Source organism: Toxotes jaculatrix, chromosome 9, assembly GCF_017976425.1.
Source record: "Toxotes jaculatrix isolate fToxJac2 chromosome 9, fToxJac2.pri, whole genome shotgun sequence".
Classification (NCBI taxonomy): Eukaryota; Metazoa; Chordata; class Actinopteri; family Toxotidae; genus Toxotes; species Toxotes jaculatrix.
The window spans coordinates 20049353-20070635 of record NC_054402.1 but is presented as its reverse complement, the minus strand read 5'-3'; the positions used below and the strand labels follow the sequence as shown (position 1 = coordinate 20070635).

At 41.5% G+C, this 21283-nt stretch overlaps 1 protein-coding gene across 1 annotated transcript in view; it reads left to right on the top strand.

The window, feature by feature from the left end:
* The first annotated feature begins 502 nt into the window (after nt 1-502).
* ankrd13b (ankyrin repeat domain 13B) overlaps nt 503-21283 on the top strand; it is a 38887-nt gene continuing 18106 nt past the window's right edge. Inside the window, exons 1-5 of the mRNA XM_041045988.1 lie at nt 503-839; nt 15841-15976; nt 18677-18801; nt 19920-19965; nt 20395-20538. Of these exons, the coding sequence (XP_040901922.1) occupies nt 732-839; nt 15841-15976; nt 18677-18801; nt 19920-19965; nt 20395-20538 (559 nt within the window). The 5' untranslated portion in view covers nt 503-731. The remainder of the gene's footprint in view (nt 840-15840; nt 15977-18676; nt 18802-19919; nt 19966-20394; nt 20539-21283) is intronic.

The window sequence follows — 21283 nt, the reverse complement described above, 5'->3', positions numbered from 1 at the left end:
TGCAGCACACTTACAAACACAGACGAAAAAAAAAAAAAAAAAAATAAGCTGACACTGGGCGAAAGGAGGGGTACACCCTGGACAGGTCGCCAGTCTGTCACAAACTGACACACATACAGAGAAACACTATAAAAAAAATAAAAAATAAAAAAAAAATATATATATATATATATATATATATATATATTGACCAAAGGTGTTAAACTTTATCTTTACATGTATCTTTACATTTTAAATCTATACATTTTTTAATTTGAAAAAAATACTTGTGATTTCTGCGGTGCTCTTTGATGAAGCAGCAATGACAGCGGATTGGCTGCGTGTGCGCACATTTCATTGCAGCTTGTCAACGCATCTTTTCTCAGTCACCAGCGGATGGGAGGAGAGGAGGAGGATAGATGTGTTAGAGTAGGCAGGGGAGATAGAGAGGGGAGGCAAGAGGTGGAGGAGCGGTTGGTTAAGAAATAAAGGTGTAGCCTAATATACTGAGACAGTCAGACGAGGGGGTTCTTTCTATAGCCTTAATGATTTTCACGGGGCTTTGGCGTTTATTCTAGGCAAAACGAGTGGAGAATCATTCACTGCTCCTGACGCGTAACGCTGCCCCTACACGCCTTTGGTCATCGCCGCCGGAAAAGGATGATAGGCTTGATTATATAACGTAAATTAAGAACAAAGTATCCTGAGAATCCACAGTGAAGAAAGAGAAGGAGGCAAACTATGATCCGAGGATGATTTCTGCTAAGAAAACTCCGGAGAAGAGTCGTTATCCTATCCACTATTTGGTGTGGCACAACAAACACCGACAGCTGGAGAAAGAGCTGGCAGCGAACGAGCAGGTGAGGCAGAGAGGAGCGATCAAACACATATCTCCTTACAGATGTAGGCCTGTGTCTTCATTATATGCGATTATTATCTGGGCGTGTGGGTCCATTAATAGGTAGAGATTTAGATGCCATCCAAGGACCATCTCATACAGGAGCTCAATAAAATGGGAATAGCGCAGTTAATTGTTATCTGTAGGGTGGAGGGAGACACTTGTAGACCTTGTCATGGGACTTGAATTTAGACTTTTTTGGTACTGTCATTCATTTTTATATCACGGACTGAATCACAGACTTCATATGTCAAGGATCTCTGTTATTTTCTGCACTGAGGCTTAAAATATTCATCCTCCCAGTGATTTTAATATGCATGGGAAGTTGTATCAGGAGTTAATTCTTGGAAAAATTCCAAGTTCAAATGACTGCAATTCATACATATATATAGTGTGTGTGTATATGTGTGTGTAAGAAGCATTATTGTGTGATCTACTAAAAACTGTAGGCTCTCTACCTTCCCACCAGCACCTAAGCCGTTTGTGAGTGGGTGAGACAATGCGGATACTAAGCATGTGGGCGAACAGTTGCCAACCACCACAGTAAATACAGTAATGGAATCATTAAGGTACTGTATTAGGTTTCCACAGAAGATGTTTGTCATAATCAAAAGGACAGAAAATTATCATCACCCACTGGTTAAATTGGAGTACTTCAGCTTAGGGTGAGGGACTCGATGATATGATAAGAATTACACTAGTGTGTGTGTGTATGTGTAAGAAAGAGAGTGACTATGCAAGTGCATATTTTTTTTTTGCAAATGTATTGAAGCGCTTTGCCATTACATAAGAGTTGCTCTGCAGGTTAGCAACTAAACAGATTTTTGAGTGCATGCATCATGCAGTGGTCTCAAGACATCACACTTCCACACACATGTAAGCACACTTGCCCACACATATTTATGCACACTTACTTGCACATGCACACCCTTACCGTCCTATGGTTATAAAATCATAACCCACGGAAACCTTCTCTTTACACCAAAATAATCAGCAAGTGCCCCAAAGCCAGCCATCAACTGGTTTACTGCAATCCCTACATTTACAGTAAGGGAGTGCAGCAGTAACATTTACCATTTAACCCTTAACCATAATTATGACTATTGGCAAATAAATGGCAAAACTGATCACACCTCAAAGTGATGAGGCTCTAAGAACTATCTAAGACCTTTGGTATATAAGTCACTGTCAGATACTCTGTTTCATAGAAAGGGGAGCTGGAAATGAACCATGTATGCTCTAGAGGCAGAGGAGACAGCGAAACCTTTTCAAACCCTCGTAGCTTTGCCAGTGTTGTTTACTCATTTTCACACTGTTATGGCTGATCACTGACATAAAAAGAGCAGATCACCAGTCACTGTTTCTTTAGTTTCGAATTCATGGGTTCAAGGTATGGGTTCCCTGTAGACTACTCACAAAAATCCATCTTTAGCCAGTAGCTACACTAGCTGCACGGCCCCCGACAAGTGTCAGTAGTCCGTTGGTCCGTCAGTTCGACACTTTAGTCAGTCCAGTTTGAAATGTCTTGAAAAATACTGGATGATTTGCCGTGAAATTTGGTACAAAGCACAGTCATAGTCCCTATTGACATGGATGTACTTAGGTAAACTTTCACATGAAGTTCTCCAAACTGAAACTTTTTGCTGTTTATTTTTTTACAGATGGGCTCAATAAATTAGTCCTCTCAGCCCCATAGCCATTCATTTTTTAGGAATCCTTGTATCAATAAATATTTTATGATGCAGATTTTATTACTGTTCTGGCTGTGCATTTGGACCAAGGATCTTTATATCATACTGTATCGTTATTATTTTTATAAACTAAGCCAAACAGACTGCCTTGTAGTTCCTTTTACTACATTGCATGGATGCAAACACAAATCTGTGGAGCATCTCAGGTACCAAAGTGTTTAGATTCAAGAAAAAGATCTGATGCTGATCCATGGTCTCTCCTCTTTTGTTTGTGCTCAATAAGGACTTATTGTAGATCTACAGGACAGTCATGATCAACTACCATGGCAAACAAATATTCTGTTGATATATTTTTTTAATGGTGTTCACCACAGCAGAAACTTCATGAGACATGTCCTTAAATATAGCAAAATTTAGACCTATGCCAACCCCTGCCATCTCTTTCAGTGAATCCCCTGGCTTCTTGATGATGACTGGATTTCATGGGTGCCACACTTTTTACTGCAATATGGCTTTAAAACTGTTTAACAATGTCAAAAGAAGCACTAACAAAATATAGAGAGGAAAAGAGGGAGAAAGGCACAAAATAAGACTTTTTCTGTATTTCACAACCACTGTTCCTTGCTCTTTTCATGCCATCTCAGGGGCACTCTCCTAGACCTAAACCTCAGTTATCAGCTCGCTCTGTTTGATGGCAGATCAGAGCAAGCTGTGAGGAGAGAGGTAGTAAAATACAGCAGAAAACAAAAAGCTTCACTTCTGGCTTTTATTTTTTTGGTTTTTGTTCCCCCTCATTGTTGATGAACTTCTGCTCAACCTCATCTATAACTGTAACTACAAAACACCTCTGTATTGCTTACTCTCTTGCTTATTGTCAGTGTGTTTGTGTGTGGGTGTATGCACATGTAAGTATGCATCATGGATTTGCATGTGTTGTACAACAGTGTTTTTTTTTTTTTTTGCATAGTCAAACATTTTACCCTCCACATGAATATATGTCAGCTACTAAACTAATAAAATTAGCATTGCGTCAGCATCAGATCCCCGAACACATTTGGCATCCAGTTTATGACATACTTTAAATTTTAAACTGAGGCCCTAGTTTATTTGTCCAATACTTCTTAAACTAGGACAGCACACACACGACATGCCTCAGACTCCAGCTTCTGTCAGTTACAGACACATGAAAAACACATGCATACACAATATGATGCTGGTGACAGGTGTCAAGACGCATTCTGGGTAACTGTGGCTGTCCCATGGCTCTGGCTGGCTCAACACATTTTGACATCACAGGGTTTTGTTTTTTTATTAAATATCCGCAGGCAAGCGATGGAAGTCGAAAGCTGCAGGAATAATGAACAAAGTTGATGGTTATTTAAATGTAAATCTTTCCAGAGCTTCCGAAGTGCCCACTCTAGGAAATTAGGACACCAGTATTACTGTACCAAGTATGTCCAAGCCCTAGTTGGCCTGCCTGATCACATGCATTGACCTAGACTTGGATGCTAGATTTGGATGCTCAAAATTGGAATAGTGCTAACCAAAGCTATCAGCCTACATTTCTCACTGACCCACTGTGACAGTATCCAGACAGACCAACCAACTGAGAGAAAACATGGTGGAGCAGGTACAGTTAAGGTGGTGACTGTAATTGTGCAAATACCAGTTCCACTGAAAATAGATATAGGATGAGATATGTGTAGGTTTCATATCTGTTGTTTATTACATGTGTCAGTTTAGCCATAGGTTCCTGTCTCTGGGGCAAAACCAGCACTGTGACCAGTTTCCTGTCTACTTATGATGGACAAACGTTTGTCTTAGCCGTTTAAATGTTACAAAAACACTGAAACACTGAACATTACTCTATTATTTTCTGCTCATAGTACAAACAGATGGATGTAGTTGAAGTCTTGTATCAGCAGTTGAAAGCAGTAAGCCCTACTGAAGGAGATAAGCCAAAATGAGGAGGCCGGTCTGGCAGATTAAATCCAATTCATGCAAAATTTTATTTTTATTTTATTTTAAATTATTTATTTTTTCTAGATTGGATAGCTAACAGAAATATCCCACCCTCATTTGACATATACACATGTACGCTTGTGAGACTAAAGTGAGTTTATGATCCACTTCTAGAGAGAGAAAAGACAGAGGCAGGTTCCTAATTTGGGCAAGAGCCATGACTGAAAAGACTGAACTGACTTGTTGTGAGAATATGTTACAATACATTACATTGTGATTTTCTATGATATCACGACAGGCATGAGCATATCACAGTATGGCTGTGCTGTAACTGCCAAAATAACAAAGGCAGCATTGTGTCGATATTGCATGCTAATGTTTGGTCTCTGATGAATTCAATTCCCTCTCAGCTATGCAGGAACAGTATAACATCACTGACCTCTGCACTGTGCCACAGCAAAATATAGGTACTCTACAGCCATCTCCATATCAAAACTTTTTAAAAGCCTGCTTTTCCTTTGGTGAAATGACAAGTCTCATTTCATTTCACTATGTGCATGCATCAAATATCCAGCAGTGTTTCTGACTGCACTCTTATTTCCTTCAAGCACAACACAGTGGATGATCGGTGTGAGATGGTTCTAAAAGTATTTTAAAATACCTGTTTTTCAAAACTTGTGGTATGGGAAGTCTCTGTAGGCTTCAGTGTTTGCCCAATGTTCCATAAGCAACAGAAGCATGTTCCATATGTAACAGATTGCATGTTTGAGTGAGTGATTGGAGCAGAAATTCTGCCACGCCAGGCTACAGTGGAATAATTGGTACATCGGATATCAATGTTACGACGCAAAGCCAGAGAGAGGAAACCTAACATAGTAACAGGAGGAGTGGTTGAATAAATGCCAGAGACACACAGCTGACAACAGAGAAAGTGCACAGAGAAAGATAGAGATGGGATGACTAGTAAAATGGGAAGAATAAGCAGTGGATTGAAAAAGAAAGGATGAAATTTCATCAGTTTTCATCTGTTTTCACCAGAGTCATAGAACTAGATGGGAGCAGGGTAGGTAAAGAGAGGTGAAATGGGTAAAGCAAGGAGGCAACATTCACTGACAGACTGAACCAAGCAGTGGGGGCACAAACAAGGTGATGACGGGAGTGAAGACAGAGAATAGAGAAGAGGAGAGGAGGTAGAGAGGAAATAATGACAGACTTTGACCATGAACAGAGTCTGTCTGGGTTGCACACAGACATAAAAGCACAGTGTGATTGAAAATGAACAGGGCCATGTAAGGAGTAATGGTCTATCTCAAGACAAAGGCAGGAAATGACACAAAGATCTCTGCTCTCTGTCTCTGTTGCTGCTCCTGGTCCTCTCTCGGTCTCTGCGCCTGACCCCAGCTCTCTCTTTTTCCTTCAGTGCGTGGTTAGATTATGATGCCCTCAGCAAGGTGCTCATGTTAAATCAGCATTATAAAATCTCATGCCAGGTTTATGGCTTGAGGGAACGGAGCCATAAATTAAGGCTCTCGTGTTCCTTGCCTTCACTCTGGGCCTGAATTGTTACGCCAACCATCTGCTATCTGCTTGCACCTGTCTTCTACAAGTCTCCTCTCTTACCTTCTCCCCTTGTCCTCTCAGTGTTCTCCTCCCTGTCTCCTCAAATCACATCCACCCACTGTATAAAGTCTTCCTTATCCACTTCCCATGGTGCCTTTCATCCCTCTTTACCTCCAGCCAGCCATCTATCACCCCCACTCTCACCCCTCTTACTTCCCTCAGTGTAATGAAACCCAAGTCCTAATTGCAACACAGCAAAGCCACAAGGAGAAGCCATGATGGTTGGGTTGGGGTCAGATTTAATTAAGTTGCTGAAAGCTTTTAACAGAGAGTGAGACAAAGAGACACAGATTGGCAGTAATAGGTAAAAGGAAAGAGAGATTGGTGATGAAATAAACAAGAAAAATGGCGAGATAGAAAATAAGGTGGTGAGGAATGGAAACAGATACATGGGGAACTGAAGAAGAGAGATAAGAAACCAGAAGTAAAGACCTGTGCAGTTAACAATGGCAGATGCATTTGTCATCTAAAAGAGGCAGAATCATTCAAATCATCACTCTTTGCTCTTCCTTGGACATCATATATTCAATCTCTGTGTTACTGATCCTGTAAAAGTCCCCACCCCCAGGACAGTCAAAAATATCCCTACATCTGAACGGTTCAACCACCATGTTTGACTGTAGGTTGTTTGCACTGCTGTAGTAATCTTCAGTGCAGTTTTGTAGGTCAGCCAGTATTCCATCAGAGGTCATTATCACCCAGGGTGTGCTCAGCATGGGTGTGAATGTCCTGACCTCAGCCTGGAACAAAAGTTCCTGAGCCCTGTGATCATGCAGACTCTGGTGTGTCAGATCCCATTACCCTGGTAGAGGTCGATGTTGTAGCAAAGTATCAGTAGTCAATGAGTCAAAGAGATCTGTGATAACAAGTCACCAAGGATTAACTATTGTAAAACATCTTGAGGATGTTGTAGGATTGTTGCGTCTGGCATTGTGTGGTAGTCTGTTGATAATCTGATGGTAGTGGTGGTTCAGGAGAAGAAAATTGCCTAGTAAGTGTGAATCAACATTCTTATCTGCTTGCAACTATGCATCAGTCTATCTATGCAGTAATATTGGTGCTGAACTGGGCCATGGTGGGAAAAAGTTAAGTTGAGTTCAGGCCAGTTAGTTCTCCATGACCCCCTGGGATCTCCCTGCATGTTGACTGCTAAAAGTGCAGCTGGTCTGCCACACTTGCCCATATTCCTTGAATGAATGGCTATTTTCCTTATTCTAAAGGTTTTGAGTTGTTTTGTGGTTTGGTAACTGCAACTCTTCCAGGCTGTAGCATGTTGTGCTGTTTGCTGCTGTCTGCAGCTAAAGGTGCAGCCCTTCAGAATAACTATGTTTAAGTAAGTTCCTTTTAAACTGTTATAAACAACTTGCACTGTAAGTATAGCAATGGCAAATAGAAGTCAGTCATTTAGTATTTTATATTGTTAAAATTCCATAACTTTCTCTCCTCAACTATGTAAAAAAAATGAAACTGAATTCACAGATTATATCAGTTTGTGGTGGAGGACGCAAGATGTTTTAAAGACCTGTAGAGGGCTATAGTATTTAGTGTTTAAGCAAGTCTATTCGAATGTGATGTAAAAATTGGAATGAAATAGAAGTCTAACTACGCTGTACCCATTTTAGCATAACTGAGGTACTTGAGTTTGTCCACTTTCCAAGGGCAAATACATGAAGTAATGTAAACAAAAACATTTTAAAACATCATGGTTTCTGTTTAATGTGACCTGCACATCTTCTGGCAGTGAAATGCTTAATGTGCCAGAGAAAATGACCCTATGATTTCATTATCAACCCGGGCTGAGCACAACCATTTCTTGCCAGACCACTGGGTTTACCTGAGATTGCTACATAATTCACATGCTCTCTCACACACACACATTCACACACACTCACAAACATACAAGAAAAGAAAGCTGACAGCTGTGGTGTTTCACTCCAATAGGCTACAGCCACTACATTATATGATTATGCTCTTTTACAGCGTATGCACTGTCTGCTTGAGTCAAACAAAAGATTTGCTCTCTCCATCTGTGAGTGTGCTTCCAACTTTGTGAGAATAAGAGCTCCCTCTCTCTCTCTGTCGGCCTGCATGCATGTCTTTCCTGGCGTTTTGGTGAGGTCTGTCAGCTCACTGCAACAAACAGGTGTCAGCACCTTCAGAGAAACATCAGAGGAGCTCTCTCTATGCTCCTGTTGCCATTCTGACAGGTCCATCATCATCCCACCAGTTTGAGCTTTCTCTGTCTCTGCCTGTGTCTTTCTGTCTGCCTGTCTGTCTATCTGTAGAGACTGGGGATGACAGTAAATAGACAAAGTGCAGCGAAACAGAGAAACATTAAATATGCTGGAATGTAGGTCATCTTTTTCACTTGGTATTGGGTACATTTGGTCTTATTTCCGCTGCTCGAATTCACAGTCCTTTAATGCACCTGCAGAAGTGGAAATGAATCTTGGCTCTGTTAAGATGAGTGTGAGATGCTGCAAGAGGTTTTGTTATTCTTCTGCGAGGTTATCAGCACCATTTGTTCTGCTCACTCTATCATCTGTGACGCAGGTTTTGTAATGTCCTTTTATTTCTGAGGCAGTGTCACATTGAAAATGGATCAGGGTTTCATGGCAGCCTAGCGTTTGTCAAAGTCTCTTCTGGATGGAGAATCACAGAGGCGAGAAGGGAGGCAGGGGGGAGGAAAAGTTATTTTTATACTCCTCCCTCCCATCACCACCCTCTGCTCCTGTGTGCCCCATGCACAAACATTTTGGGAAAGCTGCTATATGTGTATATGCACAATTTTGTGTGTGTATGTGTGTATGTGTGTGGTGTTTGTATGAAAGATTGATGTTGGCCTAAGTACCTGCCAAGCTGCATCAGGCCAGGCATACACTGAGTTGGGTGGGAGGGGGGAGGGTGGGTGAGAGAAGGAGCAGATGCCACAGATAGAGATGCCTATCAATAATGCAACCTCCACTGAGCTCACTATTGAGGGAGGGCAAGATGGGAAGGAACGAATGAAACGGGCAGGAGGGAAGGGAATAACCAGGGAAGGGTTTGATTAGAAGACACAAATACTGAATAAGGAAAGACAGAAAAGACAGGAAAGAGAAAGAGGTAGGGAACACAGAGACAAAGGCAGAGATGATGTAAGGAGTTAATGGTGCAAAGGAATAAAATTGTGAGGGTGACGAAGAAAAACAAGGACAGAGATATAGATCTATAAGAAAAGTCAAAAAATAAAAACTGGTAGAGGTGTTAAGGTAGTTTTAGAGAAACAGAGGAAGAAGGTGTGTACAAGTATGGAAAGCAGATAAATGGAGGCTATAAAAGGAAAAAGTGAACACTGTGCTTCCATTAAGTCAAAACTATATGCAAACACATGCGGGGCTGCCACACTGAGGAAAAAAGAAATTCCTGCATCTCATTATAAATGCAAAGTTTTCTTCTCATAACAAGGAACTATAGTGTATGTCACGATAACAAGAACATTTTCTTCTTATAATAAAACAGTTTGACATGATGCTGATGGTGAAACTTCAACTATTTTTAGGAGAACAGGAGAACAGGCTCAATGAAGAAATAATGCCACATTATAACGTCACTTCTTCCTGTGGTTGAACTAAAGAAAGTTTCTGCATACCAATGACATTGCCATCTGTATTCCTTAGCAAAAGGAATAGGTTAGAAGATAGCTCTGTAAGGAAGTTAACTGGTTCATCCAAATAACGACACTCACCCATCTCTGCAGTAGCAGCAGCAACACAACTTTATTTATAATATAATTACACTGATTACAATATATTAGACATTTGGGGAAATAAGCATAGTCGCATTCTGTCCAACAGTTATATAACAAGACTGATACCACTCTCATGTATGCTGTTTCCCCGTTTCCAGTCTTTGTGTTAGGCTAAGCCAACTGGACAATGACTGTATCTTCATATTTAGCATGCATGCATGAAAGTGGTATCAGTCATCTTGTCTCACTCTTGGGAATAAAGCAAATATGCATATTTCCCAAACCATTTTAACTATTTCACTTTACAATGCATTTTGAAGTTTATTTTACAAGCTAGCTTCAGCTTACAAAACCTATGAGTTATTTACTGAGAGACTATATGACTGTGCCAGATCGGAAATACAGTACTCACTCTGAAGTAAAGATAAGAAACACACTCCTACATGTGTTATCAAACTTTGCCAAAATTCAACTGTTTTAATGCATCAAGTTCATTCTATAGGTTTTGCATTTACAGTAACTGGTAAAATTGTAGTCTGACAAGTTATTGAAAAAAAAAATCTTTGTCTAGCCAGAAACACTCTACTGTACATAATGTGTCACCACCCATGTGGCACACCCTTCACCACAGACTCTGACCACTGTATGCCCTCCATTGTGATTTCATTGTCTAGTGAAGAGTGAGAGCCAAGAGACGAGCAGGGATGACATAATGTCCCTACTGTAACTACAGAACCACACAAACCAAACAAGGCCAATGAGACTCTGTGTGTGTGTGAGAGAGAGAGAGAGAGAGAGAGAGAGAGAGAGAGAGAGAGAGAGTGAGTTCCTGTTTTGTTATTGGGGGAGGGGGAACTCAAAGTGTTCTTCATCATGATTTAGTTCTGAGTTTGTGTGTGTGTGTGCATGTGCTGAACATTGTTCACATGTGAATGAGTAAGTATGTCAGCATGTCTGCAGGTCACCATGTAGTGGTGGGAGGACTGTAGCTCTGAGTGGATTTAAGTGGTGCTCCTGTGTCTGTGTGCGTATGCATGTGTGTAGGTGCCACTGACGTTACCGTGTTGCCGTTAAGCACATCAAAATGCTCGATGAACCACTGCTTGCCCACACCTCTTTTATCTGGAGTCCACAGTGAAAAGTCTCTACGTGCTCTGATAACACTGACTGTCGTCTGTCACCCTATTCAATTTCTCCCTGTCCCGGCTACTTCTGATGCAAATTGGACCAAATGAACAGTTGCGAATCACAGAGGCTGCAGTTTGAGACTGACGCTGTTTTCAGATAACGCTGCAAGGTGTCATCAAAGCAAATTTCTCCCATACTGACGCGAGTCGGTTTGAAAATATGAAAAGGGGTATGTGTTGTACTGGTTATCAGTCGTAATGAAGGAGAACTGGTGATGGAGAGGTTACTGGATCAAAATATCAATCTGCATTGGAGATGCCTGACCCTTTGAAACATCTGTTTGGCCTTTAGCAAGGCATTAAAATGTCTAAGACTGACAGTGAAGGTGCTGAGAAACTCCTTGGTGAGAATATATGTGTGAAAGCAGGTTCTCAGTTAACAAGTTCTGACTTTGAATTAGGTGAAAAACAATAGGAATAAGGCTAATTGTGAAACACCAAGAAACTGATGTCCACTCAATAACATTTCAGGGTGTAATTTGTCATGGTTGCTTAGACTGACTTGCATTGACCAAAATAATGGATGTGGCAAATAACGTGGCATGCTTGGTAGTATAATGCATCACAGAGAAGTGTTATAGAAAAAAAAATGTAAGCCAAGAAGAAACCAAGGTAATATATTCTCTTGTTCCTGCATTTTTAATCAGTCTTTTACTGAGACAGGAGCTACATCATTTAGGGAGAGAAGGGGAAGCAACTACTGAGGCCACTTCAGTGGATTGTTCTGTTGTCTCCCTGTCATCTTGTGTTATGTATTGTACACAGTTTTCTGGCAGAACCCTGTGCTCTCCTCGACCTGTCTCCTTCCATATCCCCCCTTTCTTCTGTAATCACCCCACTGCCACCCCCTCTTGACTTTCCCTCCCTCTCTCTCTGTCTCCTTACACCTCACCACATATTTCTGTTTATTCCCTTATTAGCATCCCTCGTTCAACCCACCCACCCCCAACCCCATCCCCTTTGAGTCTTTATGCTGCATTTCAGCCGTTCATCCTCAGCTCTTGTATTCAGAGTAATCGAAATTGAGTACAGCTGTAAAATAAGCTTTAACTGATAATCACCAACATTACATGCAGCCACTTAAAGGGGGAGCAGTGGATGAAAGGACAGCTGTGAGACAGAATGAGTCCCATAAAAAGAAAAAAATGAAATGAGAGCCAAGTAGCTTTTTCCTCCTTCGTCCCTCTGTCTCATCCTTTTTTAACCATCAGCTTGTTCCAGTCTCTCTGTTGCTTGTTTATTTTTTTTTTTAATCTCCCTTTCCTGTGCTTATGACATGTGTGAAGGGTTTCTTTCCAAAATACCATATCCATTTTGGGGGGGGGGGGGGGGGGGGGGATTTTTCCAAGGCTTAGTATTAATATTCAGGAGTAGGTTTTAACTTTCTGCTTCATGTTATTTAAATGTTGGACACTTTACTTGCTTTACTTTACTTTATATTTATATTTATGCAGCCTGAACACATGTTTTCTGCAGTGTCCTTTGAGACAGTGCCTGTGCTAAACACACACATGCATACACAACACTGAGGGTGTGTATTTGCATGTTTAAACCTGGACTCTGTTCGCTATGCAGTACACACAAACAAAGCTGACTACTCGCTCTCTTCCCCTGCGTTGCTATGATGCTCCATCCCTCTATTCCCCAGCCTCCACGGCTCCTGAGGGACACCACCATGTTGTTGTTTCCTTCAGCTCCCCCTCCTTGCTTCTAACTGGCTTTCTCTTTCTCCTCTCTGTCCTCACCCATCCCCATATCTTTGTTTTCCAAAGCCATCACTTGCAACAACAATCTGTCATTCCTTCTTTTTTCTGTCTCTCTCCATCTTCACCTGTCTTGTGTGTTACAGTCGGTGCTGACAGGCAGTTTCTTCCAATAGAAATTTCTCTACCCACATTATTTGCGTCTGTCTCTTGCTCTTTCTCTTCAGGGTTGCTTCTGAAAGGGCTGTGCAGAGTAGAAAGCTGTTAACCAAAGAGTCAGAGATTGTACAGATAGTACATCCATTAACAGACTGGAATCATGGTATCATGTTCTTCTTATTAAGTTTTACTTTGCTAAACCCAGTCCTGTGCATTTGGACATTTTATGTGAGTGCTCTTGTTTATGTGATGATTTTTTATGTGTATATTTTTGTCTGTATTTGCATTCGTATGCTTCTCCGTGTTTGTGCGAATCCCTTGTGGTTTTCCTCATTTCCCTTGCACATAGCAGAGACAGAAGGCTGCAGTAACTGATTGATAATATAACTGCCGTGTCTTCCTCTCTGTGTTATGCTTCTCATAAGGTAAACTGTGTCGGACAGCAGCTGCCAGTATTAGGATATTCTACACAGACCACAGTAAACATTCAGGGCAGCTTCCTCTTATTGAGCTGCACTGTTTTTGTGTGGTCTATTCTCAGTTGTTCAAATTAATCTTCAGTACATGTCTTCTCTCTCCACTGCTATGATTTAAAGATTTATTTGGATCAATAAGTGCTCAGACCTTACAATATTTCTGATAATATATACACACTATAAAGAAACACAATTCAAACACTCACAGTGTTCGCCCAACTGGTTTCATTCCTTTTTCTGGAAAGCATTTTCCACAGTGTCCTTAAGGTCTTTATTAAAGTGCTGATTCTAAGTCATGCCACTTATCTCTGAGAGTAATCCTTAATTAGAATTCAAGCCCGCAACGGACTGACAGAACTGACCTTGGATCAGCCTACACCTTGGATAATGGTGGCCGTCAGCTGGATGGCAAATCTGAGATCAGTGCTGTAAAAGTTGCTGATTTTGAAGGAGCACACTGCAGAGTGAGGCAACAAAACAGTGGCGCACAGAACAGCCTGGGGAACAGACAGAGAGAGGGATGGGTCGTTTCACGCAGAGCAATACAGCTAGTAGAAGAAGAGACATGACATCTCATTAAGTGTACCAGCACCATAGCTCATGTAGTAATGAACAGGTTGTATGTAACGTGGGCTCTGTTGCTGTTTGACACGGTAACACTTGTTGGATTGTGGGAGTCTTCCTGATCAATTATGACACGTTACTCTGTCTATATGATCCAGCAGAATGGGTGGCACAGAGGGTGCCAATAACGAGTGACTCACCCAGTCTTTTTTTTTTTTTTTTTTTTCCCCACAGGCCTGGACTCGCACACCTATAAATACACATGAAGACCTGCAATAGATTAGTGCTTTCCAGCCTTGGTTCAGTATTTGACTCACATTTCTAAAATTTACCAAAATCAGATGATACATGTCACAATATGGGATGGATTTTTTTTTCCACTTGACATGTTAATTACAAGACTAATGCTTTCTAATTTCAAAGAAGAACCATAAAAGCCTTTGTGTTTCAATACAGGGATTTTTTTTGCCAAGAGTCAGATGAGGAGATTGAAACTACTTTCATCTCTGTACTCTAAATATGAATCTACAACCAACAATTAGCGTTTAAGACTGGAAGCAGAGGGAAACAGGTAGCCTACCTGGCATTTCTAAAGATAATCCATACAGTAACAGATGTGTAAAAATGAACAGTTGTGCTAGAATTATTTTGCAAAGTCACAGCGCCTTGATGACGCTTCATGCTACTAATAGTAATAACTTTAAAGATCCTGGTATGTGGAGTTTTAAAATTTTGCACAGAGCCCACCTGTAGCTGTCACCCCGATTCCAGCCTTTATGCTAAGCTAATAGCCTGCTCACTCTAGCTGGCTTACAGACATCTACTAAACAGTTGTCAAGGAAGCAAATAGATAAATGATTTCTTGACATGAAAAAAACATGTTGCAGGGCTCAAAATTTCACATGCACGATTTTTCAAAAAACATGTCCTAGCATGCCTAATAACACCCTTTTTTCATGCATTTGTTTGTTTCAAAGATGCACCAAAAGCCAGAGACATCAGTAAGTTAGTATTTTGAGCATCTAAAATTATCTGTAGCTGTCTACCAAATATGTTCTGGTATGTCTGACAGCATTATAAAAGCAGACTGGAATAATTCTTTTCAATTCAGTGCATCAGAGCAATGGTATGATTGATATGAAAGATTAACACTAATGTAATATGGCTGATAAATGAGGTCTTGTTGACATGCTTCTAAATACAGAATGGAGCCAAAAGCTGAAGTGAAGTCTCAAGCATTAATTATGCTTTTTGTTCAGCTATGTTGTTCGGAGTAACACATGTTCAGAAGAAGAAAAATCACATCTGTCACAAAGAGGCTGGAGGTTATATTATTTTCTGGCATGGGAGGTTGAGGAGAGTGCTGCTTGTTTACCTTACCTGCCCACGTTTCCCTGCCAGGATTCAGACTGGCAACCTTCTCTGAACCTCAGACTAACTGCATGTTCCAGGTTTTGAAGACAAGCAGACAGAAAGCTACATAAAAAGCCCTGGGTGTGGAGGCCTGGTTAAAAGAGCAGATAATGTTGCTTGTGTTTTAGCTAAACCCACTCTACCCAGCCCAGAAAATAAGTGGGATGCAGGAGTGCAGCACCCAGCCATGTTGGAGTGGTGACAGATCAATTAGCACCTGTCACTGTCTCTCTTTCCGTCTCTGTCATCATCATCACGCTTGTGTCCTTGTTATATTTTTCTGTTTCTTCCTACCCCTCTGTCTGAGCAAGAAGAGCACTACAATGATACACAATTAACCCCTATTTCCTCTGCCTCTGCTTCATTTCTCTCTGTCCGCTCCCCTTTTCCTTTTTGTTTCCCTCTCTTATACCCACCCACAATTTTTCTTTTCCTCTTTCTCCTCTACTTCCATCCAGACTGATTTAGAGTCTCTGGACCCTCGTGGTCGGACACCTCTCCACCTGGCTGTCACACTGGGCTACCTGGAATGCACCAAGGTCCTGCTGCAGCATGGAGCTGACGTTAGCAAGGAGAACCGCAATGGATGGACCGGTGAGTGTGTGTGTGTGTGTGTGTGGAGGAAAGTGAGTAGAGCTGTGGTAGCATACATAATGTGTAGTATACATAAGGAATCACTGTGTTGTGCGTTGGGAGCTTCATGTGGCATTTAATACAATAATATATTGTTGTCAAAGTAATTATGACACTGTGGTATAATTAGAGTAAACAATGAGAACCACGGTGGAGACAAATGGTAGTTTGTTCCTCACACTAGTGGTTCAAAATTATGACCACATTTCAATTCTTTTACCCCCTTTGGTGGATAAAAATGTTATGAATTAAAGCAGATAAAAGCAAAAGCTAGCTCTAACTGCACTGTAAGTGTGTCATCCTCCACACAGAAATGTAAGGTTCCCCACAGTCTGGCCTAGCCTAGAATTTTATCATTCTTATAGGGTAGCCCTTTTTAACTCAAAATGTGGTTATGGGCAATGCATTATTTGTTTATTTATTTATTTTACAAATTATGAAAACATAGCAACAAAATCTTTTTCTGTTACCGGGAAACAAATCAGGAGCTAATAAGTAGCAAATAAAAAGTGGTTTCTGAGTAACTAGTTCCTGTTCTGTTCTGTGATGTGTTTAAATGTAGTATTCAAAGTAAAAAGACATCATGTTCTGATCTTGCATGTTTACAGACAAGAAGAGTTTAATATGCCAAGCATGGCCTGTCATCTGCAGTAACCCAGTGAAAAACTCAATCACAAATTGCCTGAAAATGCTGTAGTTTTGGTAGTGGCCCCCTTGGTCACAATAAGAGGATGATAATAATATATAATGTCTGATACATTGTACACTGTATTTGCAAAATAGTCCACAGTAATGTTTCCCACTGGCTCTATTTTACATGGGCACTGATGATTTTAGCACAGTTTTGGCCCCTTAAAAAAAAAAAAACTGCTCGTGAAGCTTCTCTTCACCGCCTCTCTAACAGAAGGAAAGTGGCTTCTCTAAGACACCTCTTCTCTGCTGGCACTGTGCAGTGCAGTGTGCAGTTAAGCCTGGGAATAAAAAAAACTGAGCATGAAATCAATTAATTTTTTAACCTTGAAATTATATTGGCTGGTGTAACAACACCCTTTACTGGAGTCCAATATCCCTTCTTCATCCAAAGTTTTTTGTTGGCACATCTATTGATTTGTGTCGTGTGGCAAGTGAGTTTTTTTTTTCTTGATGGTAATGGATTAAGTGTTAGAAGGGAAAAATTGCTAATTTGAGTCTGTGGTTGCAGAGTGTCATTAAGTAATTCTCTTGTTTATCCTAATCTGATTATTGTCACTTGTTAGTCAGTGGATTATTATTGTTATAACATCACTATAAACCAATCATCCTCAATGTTAAAACCACTGACAGCTGAGATGAATATTATCACGTGAAATGGCACCTGTGAAGGGTGAGATTTATTAGGCAGCAGGTGAACAGTCAGTTCTTGAAGTTGATGTGTTGGAAGAAGGAAAAATGGGCAAATGTAAGGATGTGAGCAACTTTGACAAGGGCTAGATGACTGAGTCAGAGCATCTCCAAAATGGCAGGTTTTGTGGGGTGTTCCCGGTATGTAGTGGTTAGTGCCTATCAAAAGTGGTCCAATGAATAACAACCGGTGCGCTGGCGACAGGGTGGCGTGTGCCCAGGGCTTTTTGACGTGTGTGGGGGGTGAAGGAAGGCTGACCCATATGTTCCAATCCCACAGAAGAGCTACTGTAGCACAAATGACTGAAAACCTTAATACTGGCTGTGATAGAAAGTTGTCAGAACACGCAGTGCATCGCAGCCTGCTGTTTATGGGGCTGTGTAGCCATAGAGCGGTCAGAGTGCCCCTGCTGGCACCTGTCTGCTGTTGAAAGTGCCCTCAATGGGCATGTAAGAGGACCATAAAGCAATGGAAGAAGGCGGCCTGGTCTGATGAATCACGTTTTTGCAACTTGTGGATGGCCGAGTGTGTGTGTGTGTGTGTGCATTGCTTACCTGGGGAAGAGATGGCAGCAGGATGGACAATGGGAAAAGGGCAGGCTGGTGGAGACAGTGTGATGATGTTATGATGCTCTGCTGGGAAACATTGGGTCCTGGCATTCATGTGCATGTTACTCTGACATGTACCACCTACCTAAAGACTGTTGCATACCAAGTACACCCCTTCATGGCAACGGTATTCCCTGATGGCAGTCGGCTCTTTCAGGAGGATCGCAGGATGACGTGTCCTTCCACTCTGCAAAAAATGTTCAGGAATGGTTTGAAGAACATGTCAAAGAGTTCAAGATGTTGATTTGGCCACCAAATTCCCCAGATCTCAATCCATTCAAGTATTTGTGTGGTGTGCCATAAAAACAAGTCTGATCCGTGGAGGCCCCACCGTGTTGTGGCTGATCGGTGTAGCTACATGTAGATTGTTTCAGCTGTGTGTGTACATGTGTTAGCCCTTCAAGTTTGATAATAAAGAAAAGAAAGGAAATTGTTCTATAATTGTTCAAGCGTAGAACAGCCTGTAAGACTAACAGCGAAGTGGCGGTCTGATGAATGATGGGCGAGCTGCAGTAATTGGTCGTACCAGCTTTTCCTTTGGCCTACTTCAGTTTCTCTTCAATTCTCACTGCCCCCTTAAATTGCTCAAGTACATAAATTTTAGATGAGGCATGAGTGATTGGCTCTGTTTTACTCTCAGTTTTTTTTTCTCTCTCTCTCTCTCTGTTTCAGTTCTTCAGGAGGCGGTGAGTACCAGAGATCTAGAACTGGTGCGTCTCGTGCTTCGTTACCGTGACTACCAGAGGACTGCCAAGAGACTGGCGGGCATCCCCGTCCTGCTGGAGCGACTGCGCCAAGTGGGATTTCACACAAACACACGCACAACACTTTGATGCACTCATGGAAAAAGATACTCTCGCATGACCACACACACACACGCGTGAACACAAACAAGCATATATGCAGATTACATACATGAAACACAAACTACAAAGGCAGATCAACGGGATTTGTGAGCTGAGATTCATTCATTCATTTTAAATGTAGATGAATCTTTTTAACATTTACATCTTCGTTTTAGGATAATATATTTAGTTTTGTTTGAAGGTATTAATAACATTGTTTACTATCTGACAGGGGAAATACACACAAAGGAAATGTCTCAGTGTTGCAAATCTCTGTCTCTGGGCAATCTCAGCCATTACTATCTCCTGAAGGGGTTAGGAGGGCCATCATTAAAGCCACAATAGCAGTAATGGACATATTTGGACCAGAGACACTGAAAGCTGGTTATGATCCAGAAAGGAAAAGTGTGGAGGTGCAGGAGATCGTGTTGAAGCTGCTGCAGCAGTGGAGCCGCAGAGAACAGGGGTAAAGATGCAGGGAACTGCCTGAGTCTGTCTTCCTGTGCATCTGCTCCAGCAGGCTCCCTGAGACACACACACATCATCAAACACACACACACACACACACACACACACACACACACACACACACACACACACACACACACACACACACACACACACACAACCTAGCATACTCACATGGTAGACACAACACCCTCACACTTTGAAAACGACAATAAGTACTCACACTTAAGCACATATACACTTGCAAACAACCGTCACATCACAGTGTTCCTCATCTGCTGCTGCTCTCACCCACATCATTCTCCCCTCCATCCCTCCATCCATCAGTTCTATTATTAACCCACATACACACACACAAATGCACACGCACACAACCTCTTCTCTGTGCCAGTCCCGCCATCTTTGGCACAGACAATAAAGCAGCATCACTGCATTTGTTCACTCTTTTCTCTTGCCCTTTTCCTCTCTCTGTCTATCCATCTTTGAATTCATCACTCTCTTATCTCCCCAACTTTCTCCGTCTGTCTTCCACTTTATCAGTGTCCATTGTCTTCTTATTTCTTTTCCTCTCTCCCCGTCTCCTCCTCTGCTCTCTGTTCCAGGCCCAGGACTTCTATGTGGAGATGAAATGGGAGTTTACCAGCTGGGGTGAGTCCAGACTTTGTGTCATTCCAGTCAGTAAAACAGTCCAGTGCCGACCAGTCAGGACTAATTGTGTTATTGTCTCCCTCTGGGACTGAAGAGGCTGGTTTCTTCCTGTTGTACTGGACTCTGATGCTCACACACTTCCTGCCCAGTATAATGTAAACAGCACTTTATCCAAAGTACTTTACAAAACCACAAGTGGATTAATTTTCTGAGTTGCTATAGTGGGATTGTGAAAAATTGTACAGTATGTTTTTGCACATATTAATGTTGTTACATATAGCTATGGGAATTTGCTTGTAATGGGCTACTGAGCCCAACAACTGCCAGTGCAAAATGAAATCACTAAGAACTGCTGGATTAAAGCCTGTACATATCTATTAGAAATAGCACAGTTTGATTTTTTTAAAGTGCGTCTCTGTTTGTTCTTAGTGCCCCTGGTGTCTCGTATCTGCCCCAGCGACACGTACAGAGTCTGGAAGAGTGGTCAGTGTCTCCGCGTTGACACCACCCTGATGGGCTTTGAACAGATGACCTGGCAGAGGGGAAACCGGAGCTTCATTTTCAGGGGACAAGGTCAGAGGTCAAACTCTAGCCCTCACTCTGTGTGTGTGTGTGTGTGTGTGTGTGCGTGTGTGTGTGTGTGTGTGTGTGTGAGAGAGTGTGCTGTCAGGATACATTTATTTCTGAAGCACTTCTACTAAACTTTTAAGTGTTTAGTACAACAAAGAAAATAATACAGAATGAACTGTGAGAGCAGATGCACACAGGGAGTCGGTGAGCGTGGTGAAGAAATAGTACAGCACTTAGCCCTTCATAAAATCACGACTTATTGTCCTTACACTTCGGCTTTTGTACTGATTAAACAAATGAGATACGATGAGCTTCAGAGGTGATAGTAGGCAGCTAAGCAAACAGTCTGCTGGTGGTAGATTACCACACAGACATGAGAGTGGTATCAGTCTTTTCATCTAACTCTCAACAAGAAACACATGTAAATTTCACACAAAAAAAGGTATGAAGCCAAATTGTGCACCGGCTTATGAATATAATAAGTGTGTGTTTGTCACATTGTCCTTTACTGGATTGCTTCCATGCCTTTTCCTCTCCTTTCCTTCCTTTATCCCTTACTCTTCTTCAATGTATCTTTGGTTTTCTATGCACACAATGAAAGCGCCTCACTTTCAGCACCAAAAAATGTGATATCAAGGATCTGATAGAGATATAGTGATGAAGCATTGGGGCAGAAAGATCATAGGCTGCAAACAGTCTATGTGAGCAATGGTGCTGTTTGTATTCTATTCTATTCTAGTATAATATT